This window comes from Microtus oregoni, unplaced genomic scaffold, assembly GCF_018167655.1.
Source record: "Microtus oregoni isolate MIOR12 unplaced genomic scaffold, Mior012 000012F_ref0000307, whole genome shotgun sequence".
Lineage (NCBI taxonomy): Eukaryota > Metazoa > Chordata > Mammalia > Rodentia > Cricetidae > Microtus > Microtus oregoni.
Window position 1 is genome coordinate 5,921,890 of NW_024543071.1, and position 23,197 is coordinate 5,945,086.

At 42.8% G+C, this 23,197-nt stretch overlaps 1 protein-coding gene across 5 annotated transcripts in view; it reads right to left on the reverse strand.

Annotated features, from left to right (window-relative positions):
- Positions 1 to 23,197, reverse strand: part of Vti1a (vesicle transport through interaction with t-SNAREs 1A) — a 332,589-nt gene that overhangs the window by 205,114 nt on the left and 104,278 nt on the right. Inside the window, exon 7 of one of the 5 annotated variants that reach the window (XM_041660695.1) lies at positions 3,174 to 3,430. The exons of the other annotated variants lie outside the window; for them this stretch is intronic. Coding sequence (XP_041516629.1) covers positions 3,333 to 3,430 — 98 coding nt within the window. The 3' untranslated portion in view covers positions 3,174 to 3,332. Of the gene's footprint in view, positions 1 to 3,173; positions 3,431 to 23,197 lie in introns of those variants that run through there. 5 annotated transcript variants of the gene reach the window in all.

The window sequence follows — 23,197 nt, forward strand, 5'->3', positions numbered from 1 at the left end:
CTTCCTGCTCCAGCAGTCACGTCTGCAGTCTACTGCCTGCGGTCTCCTCTCCAGCACTTAGGACTTTTGACCCTCTGGAGCCACACGCCTCAAATAAACTCTTTCTTCTCTAAGTTACCTGGGTCATGGTTCTGTCACAGTGATGGAAATTAACTACCACTAGAGTCACTTCTGAAACTCATATAATAAAGGAGCATACATTTCAAGACTAACTGAGGTGACCAGGCTGAAGATGAGACTAGATATTCTTTATAAACTGTCCGTCCATCCATCCATCCATCCATCCATCCATCCATCCATCCATCCCCTCATGAGTTTGCAGACCTGAGTAACTGTGAAACTATTTAAAGATGAGATTGTGAATAGCTTTTGTTTTCTTCTGTATACATTTGTACTTTCCCATATTAAGGAAGTTATCATAAGTTTATCATAAAAAGCTTCCAGTCAGTGTCATAAGATGAGTGGAGGTGTCACATTCTAGTCTGCATGGAGGTGGGACCACTGGCACAAACACACCCAGAAGAGGCTCCTATTTGTGGAGCTCTCCGAAGGAGGAGACGAGGGTCTTCAAGTCACAGCTGCCTATATTTGACTGCTAATTGTGACAATACACTAAGATGCTAAAGGCAGTGCTTCTTAGCTGTTACCAGCACCCAATACATCTACTAAGATGCCCAACAGCCTTGGAGCCTCAGATGGAGCTGGACCAAACTCATTTGGAAACTTTTTGTTGGTTCTAATGTTGAGCCAAGTGCACAGCTACTGGTCTGCCACAGGCTCTTGTAGGGCAGTATAATTTAACATTCTTACATTATATCCTTTAGGGGAATAGAAGTGATCCTCTTTATTGCATCCTGTGTTCACAGTCAGAGTTCAAAAATATTGTTTCATGAAGCCTAGAATCTATACTTAAATAGCACCTGGTAGTTAAGGTTTGGTTCTTCAGTCACTGGACACCCTAGATCTATAAAAAAGGCCTACAGCGCGCACCTCAAGGAAAACACAACTGCAGATCTCACAACTACAGTCCAGGCTTCTGTAACAGAAACTTTTCTCTTTTGTGGCTTGATATTTGTGTAGAGTGTTGATTTTCACATCACGAACTTAAGACTCTGATGTCACACTGCTGGTTCACATTCCCGTTCTAGACTCTGATGTCACACTGCTGGTTCACAATCCCGTTCTAGACTCTGGCGTCACACTGCTGGTTCACATTCCCGTTCTAGGCTCTGACATCACACTGCTGGTTCACATTCCTGTTCTAGGTTCTGACGTCACACTGCTGGTTCACATTCCTGTTCTAGACTCTGATGTCACACTGATGGTTCACAATCCTGTTCTAGACTCTGATGTCACATTGCTGGTTCACATTCCTTTTCTAGACTCTGATGTCACACTGCTGGTTCACATTCCTGTTCTAGCATAAACTCTGATGTCACACTGCTGCTTCACATTCCTGTTCTAGCATTTTCCAGCAGTCTCACCTTTAGCAAGGACTTCACCAAAGTCACAGAGGGCTCCTTGCTTTAAATAGGGAAAAGGCTAACACCACCGGGGCGGAGTGAGGATGAACACAGGCTCAGCCTGTCAGACAAGGCACAGGTGTCACCTGCTTCCATCACCATACTTTAGATCCATCCAACGCTTTGCTTCTATAAACAATCAATTCTCTTTCCTCATTCATTCCCCTACTTATTAACAAGACAAACATTTGCCTGAGGAGATGGCTCAGTTAGGTAAAGTGTTTGCCTACACATGGGATGTTACCATGGGATGTGGCCTTACAATGCTGAAAAAGCTCACATGAGTCCAGCAACCTTTTCTTCAAGACCGACTTACTTCTTGCAGGTCTAAGGTTTAGGAGAGACCCCATCCCCACTCACTCAGAGTGAAGCGGTTTTTCATGCCTCACTTTGTAAGAGGGCATTTTGGTTCCTTTTAAAGGAGCTGAAACTGGACATGTAACACTAACTTCCAAAGTGCTCCCCTACACCTCCACTCGGTAACTTCTAATCCTCATCAAGTAGTCCCTCTTGTGAATGCCTGAAGGTGAAGCGACACTGAGAACCCATGCAAATTAGTGACTGGGGGCCTTTCTTCAGAAGGGAATGATAAGGCCTAAATATTACAGCTACTTAAGATGAGCTAGAAAAATATTGGTTTTTGCTTCTGGCTACTCATTTTTCCTTATCTATTTTTGTTGCTTGTCAATCATTTATTTCCTTTTCACAGGCTGTGTTCCACATGGGGACACACAGCACACTGCCTTTAGAACCCCATCAAAATTCTAGCACACATTCCCCAAACTCCAGTCTACTTCACGTTCCTTCCTGACACCCCATTTTACTGTGAAGGATCTTTGAAACCACATTTTACGAAAACTAACGAAGCACAAATGAAGGGCAGAAATCTCTCCACTAACATGATCCATGTAACTAGAGACTACACGTTCATTCTCGGCTGCCCAGACCTGAATAAATACACAGAAACTATATTAATTATAACACTGTTTAGCCTATTAGCTCGGGCATATTCCTACCTAGCTCCTACATCTTAAATCAACTTATTTCTATTAATCTGTGTATTGCCACAAGGCTGTGGCTTACTGGGAAGGTTCTGGCTACATCTTTCTCCTTTGGCAGCTACATGTCAATTTCATGACTCCGCCTAATCCCTCTCTCTATATCTTTTCCAGCCTGACTATATTCTGCCCTGCCATGGGCCAAAGCAGCTTTATTCATTAGCCAATAAAAGCAACACATATACAGAAGGACACCTTACATCAGATTCATTCAAAGTGGAGAAAACAGCTAGGGTCATTTTTTTTTTCCTGTAACAATGAGTAAAAAAACTTTCTACTGGTTTTTGTACCATTAAAAGCAATTCCAGTTATATCATCTGGAACCTAATTGTGAGTATTCCCTTTACTCAGCCATCCATGCCTAATGTGGTCATCCCACTCATTTCTCTAGGAAGCATTCCTTTAGTAAGCCATCCATGCTTACTGCAAAGGTCCCTTTGATATGAGTGCAGGGAGTCTATCCAACACCCACACCCCCTTTGCTATTCTTATCTCCTCACCCCCATCCATTAACGTACACCAGGCAGCAGACAGTCTTCCCATCAGTATTTTTTCTGAAGCCTTTTGTTGATTTGTTATGTTTATTATTCTTTGTCCCAAACTCCACCTCAGCTTTTATCTGATATTTGACACTTTTCTTCTTGTATGTTATAAGCTCCTTTTTATTACATCTATCCATTTTCTTGTATGTATGAGCTTTTGCTGGCATGTATACATGCACCACCATGTATGTGCTTGGTGCCAATGGAGGTCAGAAGAAGGCCTGGGAGACTGTGTTAGGGATGCTGTGAACTACAACATGGGTGCTCTCCACTGCTGGGCTGTCTCTCCACCCCATGCTGCAGGGTCCTAAGGGCAGAAAATATACAGATTACATGCCTTGAAGTTTCCACGGTGCCCGATGAGTACAAGGGCAGGGGGCACATTAAGTATTATATTTGCTAGGTGAATTTTTGGAAAACTGTGTTTACTCAGAATATTTATAGAGCTACAGAACCTTAAAGACATTTTGGGATGCACCACAAATAGAAAAACAGTAATTTCCCACAAATTTTATTTGAGCATTTTCAAAACAACTGATTTTTATTGCTTTGAAAAGGAATAAGTATTCTACAAATAGCGTCAGCGCATACTGCCACACAGAACGCCAGTCCGCTCCCAGCCCGAGCAGCTCAGAACACCAGACAAACAAGTGAAAATGCTAACCTACACAACCGTACACAAACAAGCTAAGTTTATGGATGTGGAGCTTCTGAGTTTAAGGCCAACGTCTGTGAAAGAATAAGACATGTTTGCTGTCGAAAACCACAGGCCATTTTTAGCCAACAAAACTCCCAGTGGTTACTCTGAAACTAAGTGTTGTAACAGGAGGATGTGCGCAGCGGAGGTGTTGGAGATGTGAGGCTGGGAGCGCGCGTGTGAGAGCCGCTGTCTCAGGTCAGTTCTGACTCGGCCCAACTGTTGCAAGGTGACAGACTGAGGAGGAGGAGGGCACAGAGCAAAGGAAGGAGTAACAGTGGACAAGGTATGAGGAAGCCGGTGCCAGGGACTAGGGAGAAAATCATCCTTTACTGCTGGGTCTAAGGTCCCACACAATCTCAAGATCAGCCTTTATTTTATTTGGTTGGAAAAGCCACTAAGTCTCTGTTAGAAGTCAGTCTCATTCAGAGCCAAGCAGAAAAACAGTAATGTTCATTTAAAACAATTATTTAACAACCTCCATGTCCCACTATTAAGTATTATTGGCCCTATTAGCTGTCCTAGAAATAATTCAAAGTAGTTTTTTTTTTTAATTTTAAAATGAAACAAGTTCACACCAGTAACACAAAGAGTCTGGAATAAACATTAGCCTAGGAGGGGATATAGAGCTTCCTTGGATGATTTTTTGGCTGTAAAAAAGAATGTTGCCTCAAAAATCTGTTTTGCATCATCTGAATGCTTGAAACAAGAACACATAATTTTGAAGGAAGAAAAAAAAGGAAAGAAAGGAACCAGTGACTGCACTTAGCCAGAAAGTTGCATTGTGTTAGAAATAGCTTCCTGTGATATTTTGGTAGGTTTCTGTTTTTTTTTCAGCAATTATGTGGTACGAAGGGCAGTGTTTATCCACATTACCATTTATACACGGCACACAACAGGGCTGATGAACACGTAGGTCTGTGGCCACATCCCTGACCTTAGTCCCAGGAAGCCCAGCCGAGCTGCTGAGAAGCAGTGCAATCTTTAGCTGCAGAGCACTGGTCCCGGAGTGCCTCTGACTGTGTCCGACACGCAGCACTTTTCAGGGCCGCAGACACTGTCTTGTGCAGGAAGGTCAACATGCTGATTCTTTCCCAAGTTACTGACATGATGCAGGGGTGGAGGGTTCTTCCTGCCTCCCCCAACACCCTCCGCATCTTTCCCCAGGGCTACTCTGTAAAACTTGGAGTCCTTCTTGGGAAGTAGAGAAAGGACACTATACAAACCACTGCATATATTGAGGAAATTCCAAATACTCACTTTATACAGAAAGTTCTTTCATGAAAGTGACATATTCTGCTTTGTTTTGTTTTGTTTTTGAGAAGAACGTCCAAATGCCACACTGGCACAGAGTGAAGCATCAGGCGGCAGTGCTGCTCCTTCCAGTCAAAGCACACACCGCATTCTCACTTCACACAAGCACATCCTCGGCTGGCATCCTCGCAGACTGCGTGCCTGCTCCAGTGGGCTGATGACCAAGGTCCTGTGCTGTGACTGGAGTAACAGCGCACCTCACTCATTCAGGCTGAGGACTTTGGCAGTGCCACTTACACAAGCCAAGAGATGTGAATCGGCATTTTGTGGCATGTGTTTTCTCTGTGTGGCCTTTTATTAAAGCTGCGCTGGCTCCCAGCAACATTATGTAGTCTATATAAGCTGATAAACTCATAATGAAAAGAACAAGCCAAGCGGTCTCTTAGGAACATGACTGGTAGGAAGAAATGTAGATAGTAGTCTATGACAGCATTTTAGAATCTTGGACTATTTTGTATAAGTCTGCTTTCAAAACTTATCAAATATAAATTTATTATGGCCACTTTGCTCCAAACCTCTATAGAATTAAACGTAGTGTTGCTGCAGATATTTCTTTCCATATGTAACCCTCACCTATAGCAAATTCTCCAAACAAACAGAGACTGAAGATGTCAGTCCAGCTTGCTGGACATGAGCTACAGACCCCACAAAGCTGTTCCTTCCCGACGAAAAGGGCAGTGATTCTGCCATAGCCCACAGGCCAATGCAGAAGTTAGAGGAAGAAATGCTTGGCCCATGAGATGTAGTCAACACACAGCCTGAGTGGCTCATTTCACTATACTCACAACAGAAACGCAGAAAAGAAGCAGGGTGAGCAAGCCGGCATCAGGCAAGGGAGCTGCCACTCTAGTTGGCACACCCTATACTTTCTCGGCACAGCAGCCATGGTCAAGGGATGACGCTTGGGGCTCAGCCCAACATTCTTTCATGAGTGAACCTAGGGCGTACGTAACATTATCTTGGGAATGAAAGTCATTTTGGTGCATTTGGTTTTCTCTTTTCCTCTCTTGTTCTTCCTCACTCTATTCTTAAGTATGAAGTCTTAAGCAGACTAGGGGAAAAAAATCTAAATGTCTTCTCACTACTACGTTCTATCACCCATCGCCTGATTCTCCGGTTGACCTTCAGTTACAATAGCCGACAGTGTGATAGCATTTTGGCAGCAGCAGCAAAAGCATGTATGATAGTAAAGTAATAATAATGAGAGTGATGATGATGATGAGGCAAGCAGGACCTATCACGGCAAGGATATATGCGCTTCTGTCTGCTCTGAGCCCATGCTGACCTGAACTCTCTTTAGATAGACTGTGAACTGTGGGCAAATGGTTTTCTCACACTTTAGTGCACCTGCCTCCCTAATAGCTCAATGAGAACTCTGATACAGCATGCTTTACAAGACGGGAGAAGACAGGAAGACAAGAGTACATTATATGTGACTGCCATATGACAAGGCAACTTTGGGTATGCTGAAAGGGGAAAAGAAGCTATTTCGGCAGCAGGAGAAAGTACCACCAGTATGCACCCATATCGCTCGTCTGTCACTTTAAGAGCCAAAATAGGAAAACCTGTACCTTTTTTGTACTTCTGTTCATTCTTTTCAACTCATTCTAAGTTGCCCCCTGGGAGTTAGCCCTCCACCAAAGTCTCTTTCAGTACACAACTGGCTCTCTCTATGGAGCATGCCCACCCCTGCTCTGCTCTAACACTGCCTTCTTTGTGCTAGCCTGGTGAACTGACCAGCCAGACAGCACAATGGCCACAATTACTAAATTACACTGCCTGTCACTGCCTTTTGTGTCACACCTATAACAGGTGCCATTACCATGGTAGGCAAATTGTGATAATCCATTCACAGCATCCACAGCCCTAATAATGTATTTTTTTATTTTACATAATCTGTGTGAATGCCACAAGGCATCTGAATAGTTAGTAAACACACAGGCCTGAAAGACTGAGCCCCATGGAATGCAGCCACCAACAAAGGCACACAGGACAACAGACCTGAATGCAACCACGGTCCTGATAAAGCGGATATACACACAAATATATCCAGTGGAGAAATGGCCTACAGACTTCAGAGTTTCCTAAAACAAACCTAGGAACCCGAGAAAGTATACACCAATCTGGTATTATCAATCTGAAATTGGTCTCTGTGCTTAGAACTGCACATGGCAGGCAGGGGAGTAAAGCCATATCCTCTCTGCTATTCAATGAGAGTACCACAAAGCACAAGAGAATGCTGGGACCTGAGATGGCCACTGACCATGCTCCTGCCAGCACTGCAGACCCTTTAGCGCTTCCCTTTTGGTCTTTATCTCTGGAAGATGTGCGTGCAGGCTCAGTTCCACTACTCAAAGCTTCCTACTTGCCAAAGCCACTATGTTTAAACTGCTAGAATATTCTCCGGTCTTCTGTAGCAGTTAGTTACTCTAACTGCCTCTTTCTCTTTGACTTCCATGATGGGACAATTCTGGGTTGTCCTCCACATTCTGTAGCACTTCTTTCAACACCTCGGCCTCCAAATTGCAAAGTCCCTGGGCTCAGCAGCTTTCTTCTCCTGCATTATCACCCCCTGAAGGTCTCATCTTACTCCGGGGAGTATAACCACACCTCCACAAGGCGGCACCACTTTCCGGGCTGTATGAATAGTTTTCGTTCCTTGTCTGCTTTATTTTATCTAACCTTGACAGTGACTAGGTGCTTTCTCCCTTTTTATTCTACACTACATTGAGACTGTCTGCCAATTAATTCATGGCACAATGCTTTCTTACGACTCAAACTTTTAATCCTAAACATGCAAAGATCTCTTCCAAGTCAACTCAGAGAGATGTTATCCTGACACATGCAAGAAAAAGAAGACACAGCAAAACAAACGAGCTGAGTCACACATGAAATACTCTCACACATCAGTGGTCTACACGGTGGAACTCGTGTTCTTCGTCAACGTCCCCGACTCCTCAACCACATTGCTCATATCCTGACAAGTTGTCACCACTACGGTTTAGCCATCACGGTCCGCCAGAAGCCAGTGAGTAAAACACACCTTAATTTCAGAAATGTTAAATTGTGAAAGGAATCTATCTCAAGTCATAAACACAGTAATTATGCATTTCTTTTATTGGGTGCACCATATTAAACTCAAGATTTCATAGACATTGTTTAGAAAGAGATTATACTGTTAAAAACTGATATTTAGCACAGTTTAAAACATTAATTCAATAAGAAAATAAGTTTCATTCAGATATGGCAAAAGCATCCAAGTGATTGATATTAGATCCATTCATTCACACTGCTGTGGATTAAACCCAGGCTCTTGGCTATGTTAGGGAAGTGCTCTGCCGCCGAGCCACACACATAGTCCAGAATGCATATGTTTAAATCATCATCACTCAAAGAATGATTTATATCTGTGGATCCAGGCACCACCTCATTCTCCGCAGACTTCTACTCTGCCTGCTCAGTGACATTGCATGGCCACTCTGTTGGTACCTTAAATGAGACACCTTTTTCAAAACTATCTCTTTACTACCTGCCAATCACATCCTTTTGTCAACAAGAAAGCCTGAAGCACCCCATCTCCTTTCCTGCACTGTGCAGGCCCCCATCTCTTCCTCATGCTGAGGCAGAAAGTCTTTGTTCATTCTCCTCAGTGGTGTCACTGGTGACTGTCGCTTTCCTTCATTCCTGCTTTCACAACCCTAATTTAAACTTTACTTCTTTTCAGTTTTTTAAAAAATTATTTATTTCATTTTTATGTCTGTGAGTGTGTTCATGGATGTATGTATGAGTACCACATGTGTGCTTGGTGCCTGTGGAGGTCAGAAGGGTATGCTGGATTACCTAAAATTAGAGTTACAGATGGCTGTAAACCACTGCGTACACGATTGAACCCAGGTCCTCTGCAAGAACAACAAGTATCTTAACAGCTGAGCTATCTCTCCAGCGCCAAGCCTCATTTCAATGATCTGCTGCCAGTGTCCTAACAGACTTTCCTTAGACTCGTCTCTTCTGAGTGACCTAGGGCTAGCACCTTGACTCTTCTGAAGGTAAGTCATCAGCTGGTCAAGCCCTTGGCTTAAAAGGCTCAAATATAACAATAAGAAAGATATACATATGCCAGGCCTAGAAGTACAGGCCTATAATCATAGTTACTTAAGAGGCTAAGGCAGGACATCATAAATTCAAGGGCAACCTGGGCAACTTAGTGAGGCCCAGATCCAAAACAAACAGAAAGAGCTGCAGGTGTGGCAAGGTATGGGCGGCACAGCGCTTGCCGGTGCAAAGCTCTGGGTCCAATCTCTAGCAACACACACACACACACACACACACACACACACACACACCACACATGCACCAGATAGATACCACACATGCACACACACACCATACACGCACCAGATACCACACATGCACTAGATATCAGATACCATACACACACACACCACACATGCACCAGACACCACACATGCACTAGATATCAGACACCACACACACCCCTACACACACACACACACACACACAAACATGCACCACACAGACAGCACCCCCAACACTACATTTTTTTGCCAACTTTTTTTCTGTGTGTCTATGATATCTATGAGGAAACACAGACTCCAGACTCCTCATTTGAATGCAGAAGGAGAAAGAACAGAAGGAAAAGGCAAGAGGATTATGTGGTCTGGTGGTCTTTCCCCAGCATAGGGCCCTCTTGTAATGCTGGCTGCCTGGAGGGCAGTGTGGCTGATTCAGCCACCAACATATTACCATCCTCCATCTAACTTAGGAAACTGTAATCAAAATCTATCGTTCCCCCAGCTTCTTTCCTACACTTCTGCGGGGACACTGTGCTAGAGTGCAGGCTCTCGTCTCACTCTGTTCCTACACCTTCAGTTAAAGCTATGACAAAGATTTTTCACTTGCTGTGCATGTGTGTTCAATGCTGGTACCACAGGAGTGGCATCCCTGGGCACCTTCTCTTAAATCCAGACTAGCTCACAGTACTTGTTAGCTCCTGCTTACCAGTGACCATCTGGTGGCACGAAACCCCGTTCATGCTAATGTGCGATAGTTAGGTACTTGGGAACTGAAATGCCTTTCCTCGCTTGTGTTTTCATACAGGCCAAGAATACACCTAACATTTTATTCACTTCAAAGCTGAGAGAAATACTGCTATAGTCTGAATGTCTATGACCTCCCTAAATCCTCTATGTAAATGGTCATGGGGTCGTTCAATTGTGCCTCCATTTAGATGTAGTCAAGAAAGTGAGGGTTTTAAATGAGGTTTGTGATGAGGAGGAGGGATTGAATCTTGACCCTCATCATAGGGACATGGGGAAAGGCGGTGATCTGCAGGCCGAGGAAGGGATCATTCAATTGAACTGAATCTTCCAGTACCTAGGACCTTGGACTTTAGCAAGCTCTGGAACTGTGGGACGTGTGTTGTTTCGGCCATGCAGACCATACTTTGTTCTAGTAGCCATGCAGAGGCATGGACTGTACGGACCTCACCTGCAGCATTCACAGCATGCTGTAATTCAGTAACATTCTCAGCATCCATCTCTTCCCTGCCAGAAAACACACGCCATGAACTGAGCTAAAGCTAACACAAACTACATACAGACCGGTACCTTGGACACAGACTGTAAAGTGAATTCAGAAATTGAGACTAGTTTAAAAAAATATGTGATTAGAACACATTAGCATAATTGGAAAGAGTAAATGCTGTCTTAGGAAATTTCTCCCTTTGTCATTGTGTCCTCATTTACATTTTGACAAGGACTCTCCATGTGCATAGTCTAGTGTCCTGTGTGCAGACAAGAGAAAACTTCCTCATTCAGGGACCTAAAAACACCCTAAGTTTTAACTTTCTGATTATGAAAATCATAGCTCAGTCATTTTATTACCCATTACAAATGATATGGAATAATCAACATTTATCCTACAATAACTATCTTGACACTATAACACTTATTCCAAGAAGATATAAGCATGAATTTAAATGTAATTTCAACCTCTATTCTGAAATTGTAAAGATTTAACATATTAATTTGGGGATTACACAGCTCCAAGGCGCTGCACAGAGCACTGTTGTCAAGGAGCACTGCAAACTGACGTTGACGACTGAGGACCTGCTGCCCTAGGGACAGAAGCCAGGAAGGGCGGGAGCCTCAGCCCAGCCTGGACTAATCACCATCCTGTCTCAAACAGCAAAGGGAGGTAGAGGGGCGTGGGGGTGCTGGTAGGGGGGCAGCAAAGCAATGAGTGCTCCCTCACCAACAAAAGAATGTGTTGGGGGGCCGTGGCGGCTTCACAGTAGAGGGCTTGTCCAGCACGTGCCAGGCCTGGTCAAACATATAAAGTACTCCAGCTTTATCAGAAAGAAAAGTAATTAACTTCTGTAATTAATACTAAAGTAAACGAAGATGGTATGGATTCAACTGGACCATAGGACAAAGGTGACATGTTTCCCTACATGGCACACACAGCAGGGGCTGACAGCCAATACATCTTTTTGTAGGCAGAAGAGGGATAGGCACAGACATTTGCTAAGGAAGCAGAAAACTGCTGTGCATCCGGCCAGCACCAAATGCACTCTGGCAAAAAGGACAGATACTGTGACATTTAAACACACATGGAGGAAACCAGGATTTGTATGTCTACTAAGACATCAGCAAGATTATAATAAAGAGACCCATAAATTAGCTCCATCTATTAGGAAGTCAGAAATGCAAAAGGAGTTGCAGGAACACAACCTAACTCCCACTGCCTCTCAGTCCCAGGGAAAGATACCGTCAGGTGAGAAAGAGCAGAGATTCAATCGTTTACTCTACAGACATTTCTGGAGTGTCGATCATCAGCGCCAGGGTGCAATCCAGTGGTGGGCAAAGCACACAAGGCCCATGCTGAAGCCAGAACAACGGTGACTTAGGGTCTCTATCCTCCACGGCTACTGACTGGCTGTGTGACCACGGAGAAGTCACATGATACACCAGCCTCTATTATATCATCTGTGAGAAAGGCATGGCTGAAACTAACCATTTCAAAGACAAAATGCAAACACCAAGCTTCAGTAGTAGGAAGCATCATTCGACTGACCCAAGCAATTCAGGCAGAGTCTTCTACTACCCAAGTGGAACTCACTTAGGCTTTTCCTCCACATACTGGAGAATTTAGATGATTATTAGATCAGGATGTTGGAGTTTTATCTAACCCAATACAATTCTTTTATTTCTTTTTTAAAGAGATTTATTTATTTTATTTTATTTACAGCTATTTTGCCTGCATGTACAGATATGTGTACCGCATACAGGCCTGGTGAGATGGATTCCTCGGAACAGGAATTACAGACAGTTGTGAGTTGCCATGTGGGTGCTGGAACTGAACCTGGATCCTCTAGGGGAGCAGCCAGTGATCTTAATTACTAAGTCATCCTTCCGGCCCACCCCTAGCATAATTCTTAATATGGTACTGATTTAATTCTGAATTCTTCGCTGGATTCTATATATTGCCCTGTAATAAGTACAGTGCTTGCAACTTAACAAATTCCATCCATCACTTAGAAGGCAACGCATGCTTTAAACAACAACCACACAGACAAGGTCTTATTGGACTAAAGTCACTGATGAGGCAAAGGGAAAAGTTCAGAACGGTTATGTGACTCTCCCAAGGGTACAGAGCTCTTGCTGGTAGCACGTGGAAAGCTAAGCTAAGCTCTATTGGACTGCAGCCCCTAGCCTTCACTAGGTTTCTGACAACTTTTTGCTGAACTAGGAGAGAAGGACCGAGACCGCTAGGGCCTTCGAGTGGCTCTCAAATATGGTCTAGAGACGAACATTGTGACAATATTTGAAAACAAAACAGCAATTATTCTGGGGATGTGCCTCACCTGACTGCTTGCCTAGCATCCATGAAGTCCTGAGTTCAAGCCCCAGAACCACAAAAAGCAGGCATGCTGGGAAGCAAGTCTGTATCCCACCACTCAGGGGGAGACGCTGGAAGGCCAGAAGTTCCAGGTCACTACAGTGTTTGAGGGCAGCCTGGGACACACGAGACATTGTCTCACCACACACACACACTCCCTATAATATGTTTTTATTAAAAGTTAATCACTTCTTCTGAGATATGAATGTTGCTCAATTTGTAGCACTGAAATACTCTTTCCTTTATAAATGGCAAGACTTATGCACGCCTTTAATCCCAGAACTCGGAAGGCAGAGGTGGCAGGTCTCTGGGAGTTGCAGTCCAGTCAGGGATACTAAGTAAGATCCCGTCTCAAAAACAAACAAAGAAACAAACAGCCCCCAAGCAGACCACAGGAACTAGGAGATGTGGGGTCTCCCTGTGATCTTCATCTGCTTACATGAGCAATACACAGCTAACCACCAGGTGCCATTCCTCAGATTTAGCTGATGTGAATTGGTTTTTTTTTTTTAACTTGTTTTTGAAACTCAAATATCTGCAACAAATGATTTAAAGTGTAAAATGATACTATAATTTACTTAGAGAGACATAATTAAAAGTACAGTACTTGCCGAGAACCTGCAGAGATTCATAGGAATGAATGCGTACATGCAGGAAAAGAAGCCAACCAGTCAAGCATGGATGTTATCACACTCCCAAGGGCCCAGTGACCACCATAAACATGGAGAACACTCCTCACAGGAGCCAAGGGCAGCAGATGGCATTTGTCTATCCCTTCATCCCTTTCCTTTCTTTTCTCTTTTCTCTCTTTTTTGTTTCTTTTAAAATTTCTGAGCCAGGGTCTTCCTACACCGCTTGGGTGACCTTGCAATCACACGGCGTTAACCTCCTCAGTGATGGGACAAGTACACACTGCCCACCTGCTCTCTACTTCGTTTTTAAGTGATGGAAATCTATTCCAAATCAGTGAAAGAAAAACTAAAGTGGGGGGGGGGAGGGATATAGATTATTGGTTAATAATATGTAATATGACTGGTCAGTTGTTCTAAAGGGCCTTTAAGCAACTAGATTTTGGATACATCCTATCTGACATCCAGATTCTATTTATTACTGAGCTGGCTGGAAAATATGGGGAATCTTCAGGAAAACTAGAGAAAGCCACATAGATGGCATGGTGAGAAATGCACCCTGATCTGTCTGTACCTCCCCCAAGTTAAGAAGCACAGAAGCTCCATGAATCTCTTCTGCAATCCGGATTACCTTTCTTTGGGGGTAGGGAAGGAGAGGACAAAATCCTCACCCATTGGGCAAATATCAAGTTCTCTGATGTCTAACACTGAAAGCTAGCAGGAGGCCATTGTTTGGTATTTTCCCAGTGACACACGCAATCCAAGGTGCCTGGTCTACTGTGTGTTACAGGACAGACTATGCACAAGAACATACACACAGGTACAGAGTATGAAGCTAGGCCTATGGGCATGATTCTCTCTTGGGGCCATGAGCTTTGCGCTGAATGTGGGTTCCAATCATACCTGTTGGGCTACTACACTTGCCTAAAACATCAGTGCTTTTATTAGGCAAGGGACATGCTCCTTCAGGCCTAGGGTCATTTCTACCACTTGTGTGGCTCTTGTACCATTGGGATCTGTCATCTCTGAATAAATCAGAAGCACTATTGGTGTTGAAAAGCAAGTCACTGGTCTCATATCATGATGAAATGGAGTATTTTAATTTAAATATCAAATATTCATTTATGTGCCACTAAAATACATTTTGCTGCCTCCTTAAATAATGAATACCATTTCCATTTTTTTATTGACATAAAGTTACTTTGACAAATGGACATCACTGCATTGTTTACAATTAGTAGTTCTTCCTTTAATGACAATTTTTTTAATGGGAAGTCATCTCCTTTACCTCTTCTGCTCAAGACTGAGAGATAAAATTAGCAAACAAGTACAAGACTGTAGAAACAAAACCCTTTCAGGGATTTAAATGTGGAGATACTATCAACAGCACCCAACACCATTTCCACTCTCCATTCTGGGCTTATCAGGTTCACAACAATTCCAGCATTGTCTTTCCTTTTGTTAACAATGGCTGGAGAGACAGAAGCTTTCCTGGAGCCACACAGGCAGTGACCCGACAGCTAATCCCACTCCCCCCATCCCCCAGCCTTCTTACACTGCAAGGTTTCTTTATGAGCACTTTTAGGGCATCCGTGGATATCTGTCCAGGACTGGTGCTGTCTGTCATAGAGAAACGAGCTGCTTATGATAGATGCTGACCGCATCGAATTCTCCCAGTTTTTCCTTTAAAGTTTAAATTTGGAGGGAAGAAGTGGAATGAGAAGATAGTTTTATGAGCTTGGGATGAACAAAGCAGAACGGGACCTGAGAAGCCGAGTCTCTCCTATCTGCCCATTATGGGATTTTGAATAAGCCACTTGGTCTCTCAACTCCATGCTCTTATCTGATGAGCTACCTCCCCAACTCTAATGTGTAAGTTCCCACCACACAGGAACCACTCAGTGTATGCTGTTTTGACTGTGAGAATTGTTCCATGTTCATTCTTACCAGCGTTCTTTTAGGGTGAATGTGCAAAAATAGAATAGTGATAAAAAGCTGAAAAATCGATGATTCCTTTGACCCAGAAAGTGGATATAAATGTCCTAGACAGCGAACCTCAGTGTCGAAGCGCTTGTCTGGTGTGCCCAACGCTACTTGGTTCTAACCGCAGCACTCAAAACATGGATCCAGCTAACAACAGACTGCAACTGGCATCTCAGTTCCCCCAGAGAAATGAACTAGGACATGAACGAGAGTCTTCTTTGACGTTTAAGCGCTGTATTTAAATACTTGGTTTTCCCTCATTAAAGAAACAACTTTAAAAACTGTCCTATGTCAAAATGTGGCCAATATCCATCGAGCTTCAGTGGATCACATTTTATACTAATCCACCAACTGAAAATCAGACTCTCCCGGCATGGCAGGCCCCAGGCTCAGTCCTTAGCATTTCTTTCGCACCAGGATGCCAACAGGAAGTTTCCTTCCTCAAGTTTTCCATAGGAAGCCTTACTTTGGCTTTTGCTTTTGCTTATGCAATGGGTGAAAAATAAAGCTTCTGAGTGACTTTAAATGTGCAACCTTCAGACAGCTGTTGATGTCTGAACAAGTTTCTCTCGTCCCGAGTCAGCAAACAAACTCTGCTAAGGTCCCAGGCGTGTGTGCTGCTTCCATTCCTCACAAAAGGTGATTATGTATTTGAATATGAGGCTGGGGGGGGGGGGGGGGAGCAACATTTCTGTTTACATTTGAAAGGGGACCAATAAATTTAGAATAATAAGCCATCTAACTGTGTGGGATACCACACTGTGGGCGTCTACAGAAGTGAGGCCCTTATGCTGAGTGTCTGAGACACTCTACAGAGTAGATATTTCTCAACAAATAAACAAACAGGCACAGCGGGTTTCAGAATGTGGGTTCTTCCAGGTCCCACTGCTTCAGAGGTAAAAGCAAAATTGCCCTTTCCCACAAGTCACTGCTTGGAGAGGGAAAGACCCAGACCACTCAGCCAGAGAGACCGATCCGGTCCCCTTGAGTTGGGACACAGAAGCTAAGTTTGCAGTAACCCAGCACGTGCAGGCTTTTAATTTCTCGGGGTCACACTCTTAGCAGCAGCACCATGCGGCCTTCCCAGCTGTCCCCAGACACCTGCTATGTTGGGAGTCTCATTCTCCAGAATGTACAGAGATCCGGCAACAGTGGTAAGGATGGCTCCTGTCTTTCCAGCCCACTCTGTGGAGAGGCAAAAACACCTCAGTCTTTTAAAAGGAGTCACAGCTTAACTTTCAACTCTGCTTTCCAAGTAGATGCCAAGTAGGATAATGAAACACTCTGGCATGCAACAATGAAGATGGAGGAGATGTGACTTCAGACAGTCCTTTGAGACTGAGAATTTGACCTCCACTGGCCTTGATGTTCTGATTCCTCAAAATGGGGACAGCAGCAGCGACCCTCGAAGATAATTAATTATGAGTGCCAAATGAGGTCCATGAGTCTACCGCATAGTAATACATAGTAATGAGGTCCATTAGTCTACCGCATAGTAATACATAGTAATGAGGTCTATGAGTCTACCACAGAAGCCAGCACACGGCCGGCCGTTCCCTTTCATAGTAACCTATCTGGGTTTCTAGAAAATACATAGTAATGAGGTCCATGAGTCTACCACAGAAGCCAACAAACGGCAGTTCCCTTTCATAGTAATCTATCTGGGTTTCTAGAAAATACATAGTTAACCATCAAGCTGCACATCTTGAGTGGGTCTCTTCTACGGAAGAGAGGCACAGAGATGGACAAGGGAGAGGTAGAATGTACGAGGCAAAACACGAAGCCTTCAAATCCTCAAACTAAGTGGACAGCGTAAGTAGGTACAGTGTGATCATTTCCATGACTTTTCAGAGGAAGTGCACAAACCCAGAGCTGATAACTTTTAACTGCTGGGTGACTGCTATAGGCCACAAGCGGCCCTGGTGTTTGAAACTCTCCGACCTCTCCAAGGGGAATCACTTGTCACCTGTTCTAGAAAACGCCCTTTCGCTGCACACATGGAATACAGTTCTGCTATAAGAAAAGTAGACCGAATCACATCTTGGTGTACATAATTCCTCGTGGGACTTGTCAATGTGGCGCTCATAATTGAGACCACACACTTCCCCCTCTGTACCCACGCATAGGTAGACAGCATACTTCTCTACATGTATTTTCAGCATCTATGAAAAATACCCTGGGCTTTGAAACGGATTCTAAGTTCATTTTAAGAAAGATGATTAAAAACATTATTTTCAAATGTTGAAAATCCACCTATTCATTTTGAGACTCAGTAACATATAAATACCAACCTGGCACTGCCTACTACAGATTATTGTCCATACAAACACCAATTCTTTTCTGTATATTTCTCTTTAATCTAAGTAGTCTTTCCTTTCACAAAGTTCCACATAATCCAGAATCATTTCCAGAGACAGTCCACCAATCCTTGGGGAAAACCTGTGCTATAAATCAGAGATGACTATTGAATTTGGCTAAGTCATCAACACAGATACCTTTTACAGAGTCTCCATATCATATATGAAGACAGACTCCAAAGATTTAATAAATCATAGTGTGACAGTGTCTATTATCCAAGTTGGTAGAGTCTTAGATAATAGTTTTGAGTACAAGAAAAAAAATCAGTTTGTCTCCCCCAAAGTAACAGTATCGATGCTCTGGTATCAATTCCTTAATATTGGGAAAAGATTTGATTATAAAATATACTAAAAAGAATTGTTAGCCTATGATCTATATTGCAAACTGCCCTGCTCTAATATGGTTGTTTGAAATCATAGACACAAATATCATGAACAATACATTTCCACATATTATTTTTGTAGTAAAACAAGACCTGCCATCATTTACATGAATTCATAAAAAAATCAGATTCTGTCCCAACAGCTCACACGTTATGAAGCAAATTGTGCTATAACATTTGAAGGGACGGTACAAGCTATAAAATAGAGCTATGTCTACTATGATCTACTACAAGGAATGACTTTATTGGTTCTTAGGAACATTTAAAAATGATAAATTGAGGTATATTCCAAGCAAGGGCAAATCAGCCTCCATCCAAGCACCGGGGAAAACGTTCCCATCCTGTGCCCATCTGACAGATACTCTCTCCAGCCTGTCCCCCGAGGACTTCATGGGCAATGGCAGGTGCTCAGGAGCTGGATTTTAGGACTGAGGCAAGCAAGGGCTGGCGCACAGGAAACCCAGACACAGCCACATGTGCCAGCAGTACTTGTGGAATTCCTGCCATGAGGTAATCGTCAAGCTCATGGCCACAGTTTCAGGCACGACTTCCACTAGCACCACACAGACACGCTCACACTTCACAGTGAACAACACAAAAGTGTACAAAGGAACGACTCCAGGGCACCGTGTTCACAATCTGCCAGTTTACAAGACGATCAAAGATAGCATTTAAATCTACACACACACTTGAATTTGCTTTTACATTTGACAAAAATATCTATTATTCTTAAATTTTGCTTTCCAAAATATAAAACCTAAGAAACATTAGAAGTGAAATGTAGTTGAAATGATACTTATATCTATTCACTTAACTGATGCTTGAATCAACAAATGCAATACAGATATTATTACAGATTTCCCTGTTAGCTCCACTTACAGAAATAAAAGAAGAAAATATAATATGTAACAGCAATAGAAAACCAGTTCTTCCTAATATTTATTTCAAATTTTGCATTAGGAATGAAAAAATATTTGACCTCAGAAAATTTTTGTGCAGATACGTTAAGTAGATTTTAATATAAAATTTCTAAGTATATATTTATGTTAATTATATTTGAAATTTTAAAGTTATTGTACTATTATACTTTAAAGTTAAATAATCTTCAAAAATAAAAATAACTTCAGACATTTAAATTACAAACATTTTTAAGAGATAAGTTTTTAAAATGCATTTACTGGTATCTTTAGAAAATAATAATGAAAATGTAATGTGTTTTTGAAAGTATGAATTTAAAATTCTTAAAAAGTATCTCAAAATATACTCTCTTGCTATAGTAATTAGAATAATACACATTAGGAACGACAGTCATCGTCCCTCGGTGTGCCACAGGCCGCACGGGGACTACTTTGTTGACTGATGGCTTAATGGCGCAGCCTATGTGTGGAGAAGTGTAACTACACGGACAGCGAACACTGGGGGCTGGAAAGGAGACTGTGGCTTTGGACACCTCACAGGCGTCTGCACCTTCTACTAAACCGGGACTTCCACTGCTATTTCTAGAACTATTTGAAATAAGTGAGAGTAAAGATCACAGAAAAAAATCTAGAAATAAAATGAACATTCTTTGCCCTCCACTTCAACAGAGACACACAGACAAACATACAAACAAACAAACTAAAGAAGCATGATGCTGTCTAGCTGGCATTCTTTAATAGTTTATGTGTGTTAGGTTAACATGACATCGGTGCTTGTGATTTCCTTCAGGGAGTAGTTTCCTCAAAAGTGCCCATCATACAACACTTCCCAATCTAGTCAGGAACTCGCTCCGATTTAACAACTTACTTGGCTGATTAAGCAGGCAGCCCCTGCTGGTTGATGGTACAGGTGATGGGAGGGCTACCCAGAATCGGTCCTGCTGTCTCAGGCATGAGCTCGGTAAGTCCATAGCTTTCCTGAGCTCTTCTCATTTCTATACAGCATGGCTCTCCAATTAAGTATGTTGGGCTGTTTCAGTCTCAGGCAGTACAGACTTTCACCTCCCACAATCTTCTCAAATATAAAAATATACGTGTTTGGAATATTAAACAAGCCAATTTTCACAAAATATATTTACAGACCCCCACTATTAATATGATAGTACAAACACAACAACTCAACGAAACAAGTTTTTTAAGTGTGCACTGAAAGCCAGCACTCTACAGTATGCAATTCTGTTTCTTTTTATTTATTTTGATCTCTTTTAAAAAGCTAGGAGCCACCAGGAAGACTTCACCACGGAGCCCCAGCTTTTCTCCTGTTGTGCAGTGCTGACTGCTAATTCTAACACGGAAAAGAGCTCTGTGATTAAGATCGGAGCTCATTCCTCTTCACCGTCATTATAAAAGGGGTGACCCTGTAAATTTACTCAAGCTGTTTAAACACAGAAGCCGCACAACCACTCAGACAGGCTATGTTACAGAGCGAGGGCAATCAGGAAAGCAGCCTTATGACGCTACAGCTTAACGGTTTCAGCCTCCCAATACGAAGGTCTTTTAAAACTGCTTCAATCATGCAGTGGAGGTCTCCTCCATATGACACCGACTCCGGAAAACAAACTCGGGAGGAAACAAGTATAACGCGCCAAGCAGCCGCTCCCCAGCTCCGCAGCTCCCCACCACTGCCGGCATCTCCTCGGCTGCTTTGCTAGAATCAGTGAATGCTGAACAAAACTAAGACGAAAGCGACTGAGACGCTTGGCTACTTCTTCTTCACGGTTTAATTCTAGAAGCTCTTTTCACTCTGGAGAGCCGTGGCTACACCTGTTTATTCTCTTCTCGCGAGGTCAGACTTGTGATTAAGAATGTTCGTGAACTACTCTCACGATGAAGTTGGGATTTATTCTATTACTTTACGAGCCACAGTTTTTATTTTTCTCAACATTTCAGTGGCATTTTAACCTCGTGGGCATTTCTAAATAAACTTGATGCTCTCGTGTTCTTTAAAATATTCTCAAAGACTCCAGACTCCCAAAGCTCCATGCGAATGTGGGAGTTGAGCTGACACAGTACACTGCGCCCAGAAAACGGTCCTGCTGGCCTAAACCGCTCACTCTCAGGTAGAACAGTCAGCCCAAGTCTGAAGATCATGCTGCTTTGAAACAGAGCTATGGGTTTGCTAAGAACAACCCCTTGGAACAAATTAAAATTAAATTTACTAGTGAGTCAGCCTTCAGTTATTTTTCAACTTAACTGTGTAAAAACATATGGGGGCTAATTTGACATTAATAAATTAAGACCATTAGAGACAGTCTTTCATTGTTGGTCTCCAACACAATTGTCAATGACACTATTTTCTGTTTGGATTTCCTCAGGCGTGTTAATGTATCTTTGTTTAGGCTCACAAGTGAACGGCTAATGTAAACATAGCCAATGAAAAACAAGCGCAATGAGCGGACCTATGGCAAGGCCATTTGGTCTATTGCCAAGTATGCAATGAGGCTACAGCCCTGAGAGGCTAGAGATTTTTTTATATATATGATAAATGAATTACTCTTTTAAAAAATTCTCAAAATTCTTTGTTTTACACACAAAGCCCATACAGGGGGAAGGCGGTGTGAAAGCTGAACTTCGAGCTACATGGGCTTTAGTCTTTCTTTGTGGCCCTGACTAGAGATTGTACCTTAGCTACCGTAGTTCAAGCGTAAAATACTTTGTCTGCGATACTATATACCGTTGCTAGTGACCCTCTAAATCCGTGAACCAACTGTGTCTTCTGGTGTCACAGAAGATAATGCCAATTTATTGCAATGTGTGGCTTTTTTTTTAACTGATTAAAATTAAGCCGTAAGCACGTGACAATGGAATTAGCACATTTAGAGAACCTGCTTTCCCACATCCCATTTTGCGCCAGTGCGGCTGGTCCCTGCACGTCTACGCGGGTGCAATTTTAATGACTTTACTGTGTTTTGATGTTCTTAGGAAAAAAGCACGGCTTGGTGTTTGTGGAGAAGGTAGATACGGCGGCTGAAGAGCTGTGATGGGGAACATGGTGACATCGGTTCTGCTTTCCGATAGGATCGGTGTCATTTTCCTCTCAGCGATAAGACGCCTCCACTGACAGTGGCTGATTAGGGGAAATTTTATTATAAAATTCACTTTTATCGAATAAGGATAGAGTGATAATGGTTCAGCCTCGGGGAAGAAACGGGGACACATTTCCCTCTCTTCAAATCCCACCTTTCCCCTCTTCTCGCTTCCTCTCTTTAGAAGAAGGATGATTCCATTTTAGTTATTATTAATGGCATAAGAGAAGCCAACAACATGTGATTGTTAGGATAAAACTACCCGAATCAAGAGGCGCTTAGATGTTGTTATAAAGGAAAATCTATTTTATATAGTTACAAATCCTCTCCTCTCTCCTTCTCTAAAAGATAAGGTTGCTTTTTAAACCTTTTCTCTATTTTCTGGAAGTTACCTGATATTTGTTACTTATGAAAATGCAACACCCTAAAAAAAATCAAACTGCAGTAATCTTGGCTCAGTTATCCTAAATACACTCAATATCCTCAGAAATCCTAAATACACTCAATATCCTCAGAAACAAATATTTGCCAAGCATAGTTGTGAATGATACAAACAAAAGAAGCAGAGGATTGGGGCTGCTTAGTTCTTGCTTGCATTCTAATGTTCCAAGGATGGGGGTGAAGGGAAGGGAGACACAGGTGCCTCTGAGGGTCGCCAGGCAGGTGATGACACGAGCCCCAGGGGCAGAACTGACTCATTTACTCCTGGGAAACCTGACCTAACTCCACAACACTGTCTGACAACTACCGGAAATCACTGAAGGAATAGAAAACACGAGAGACATGCT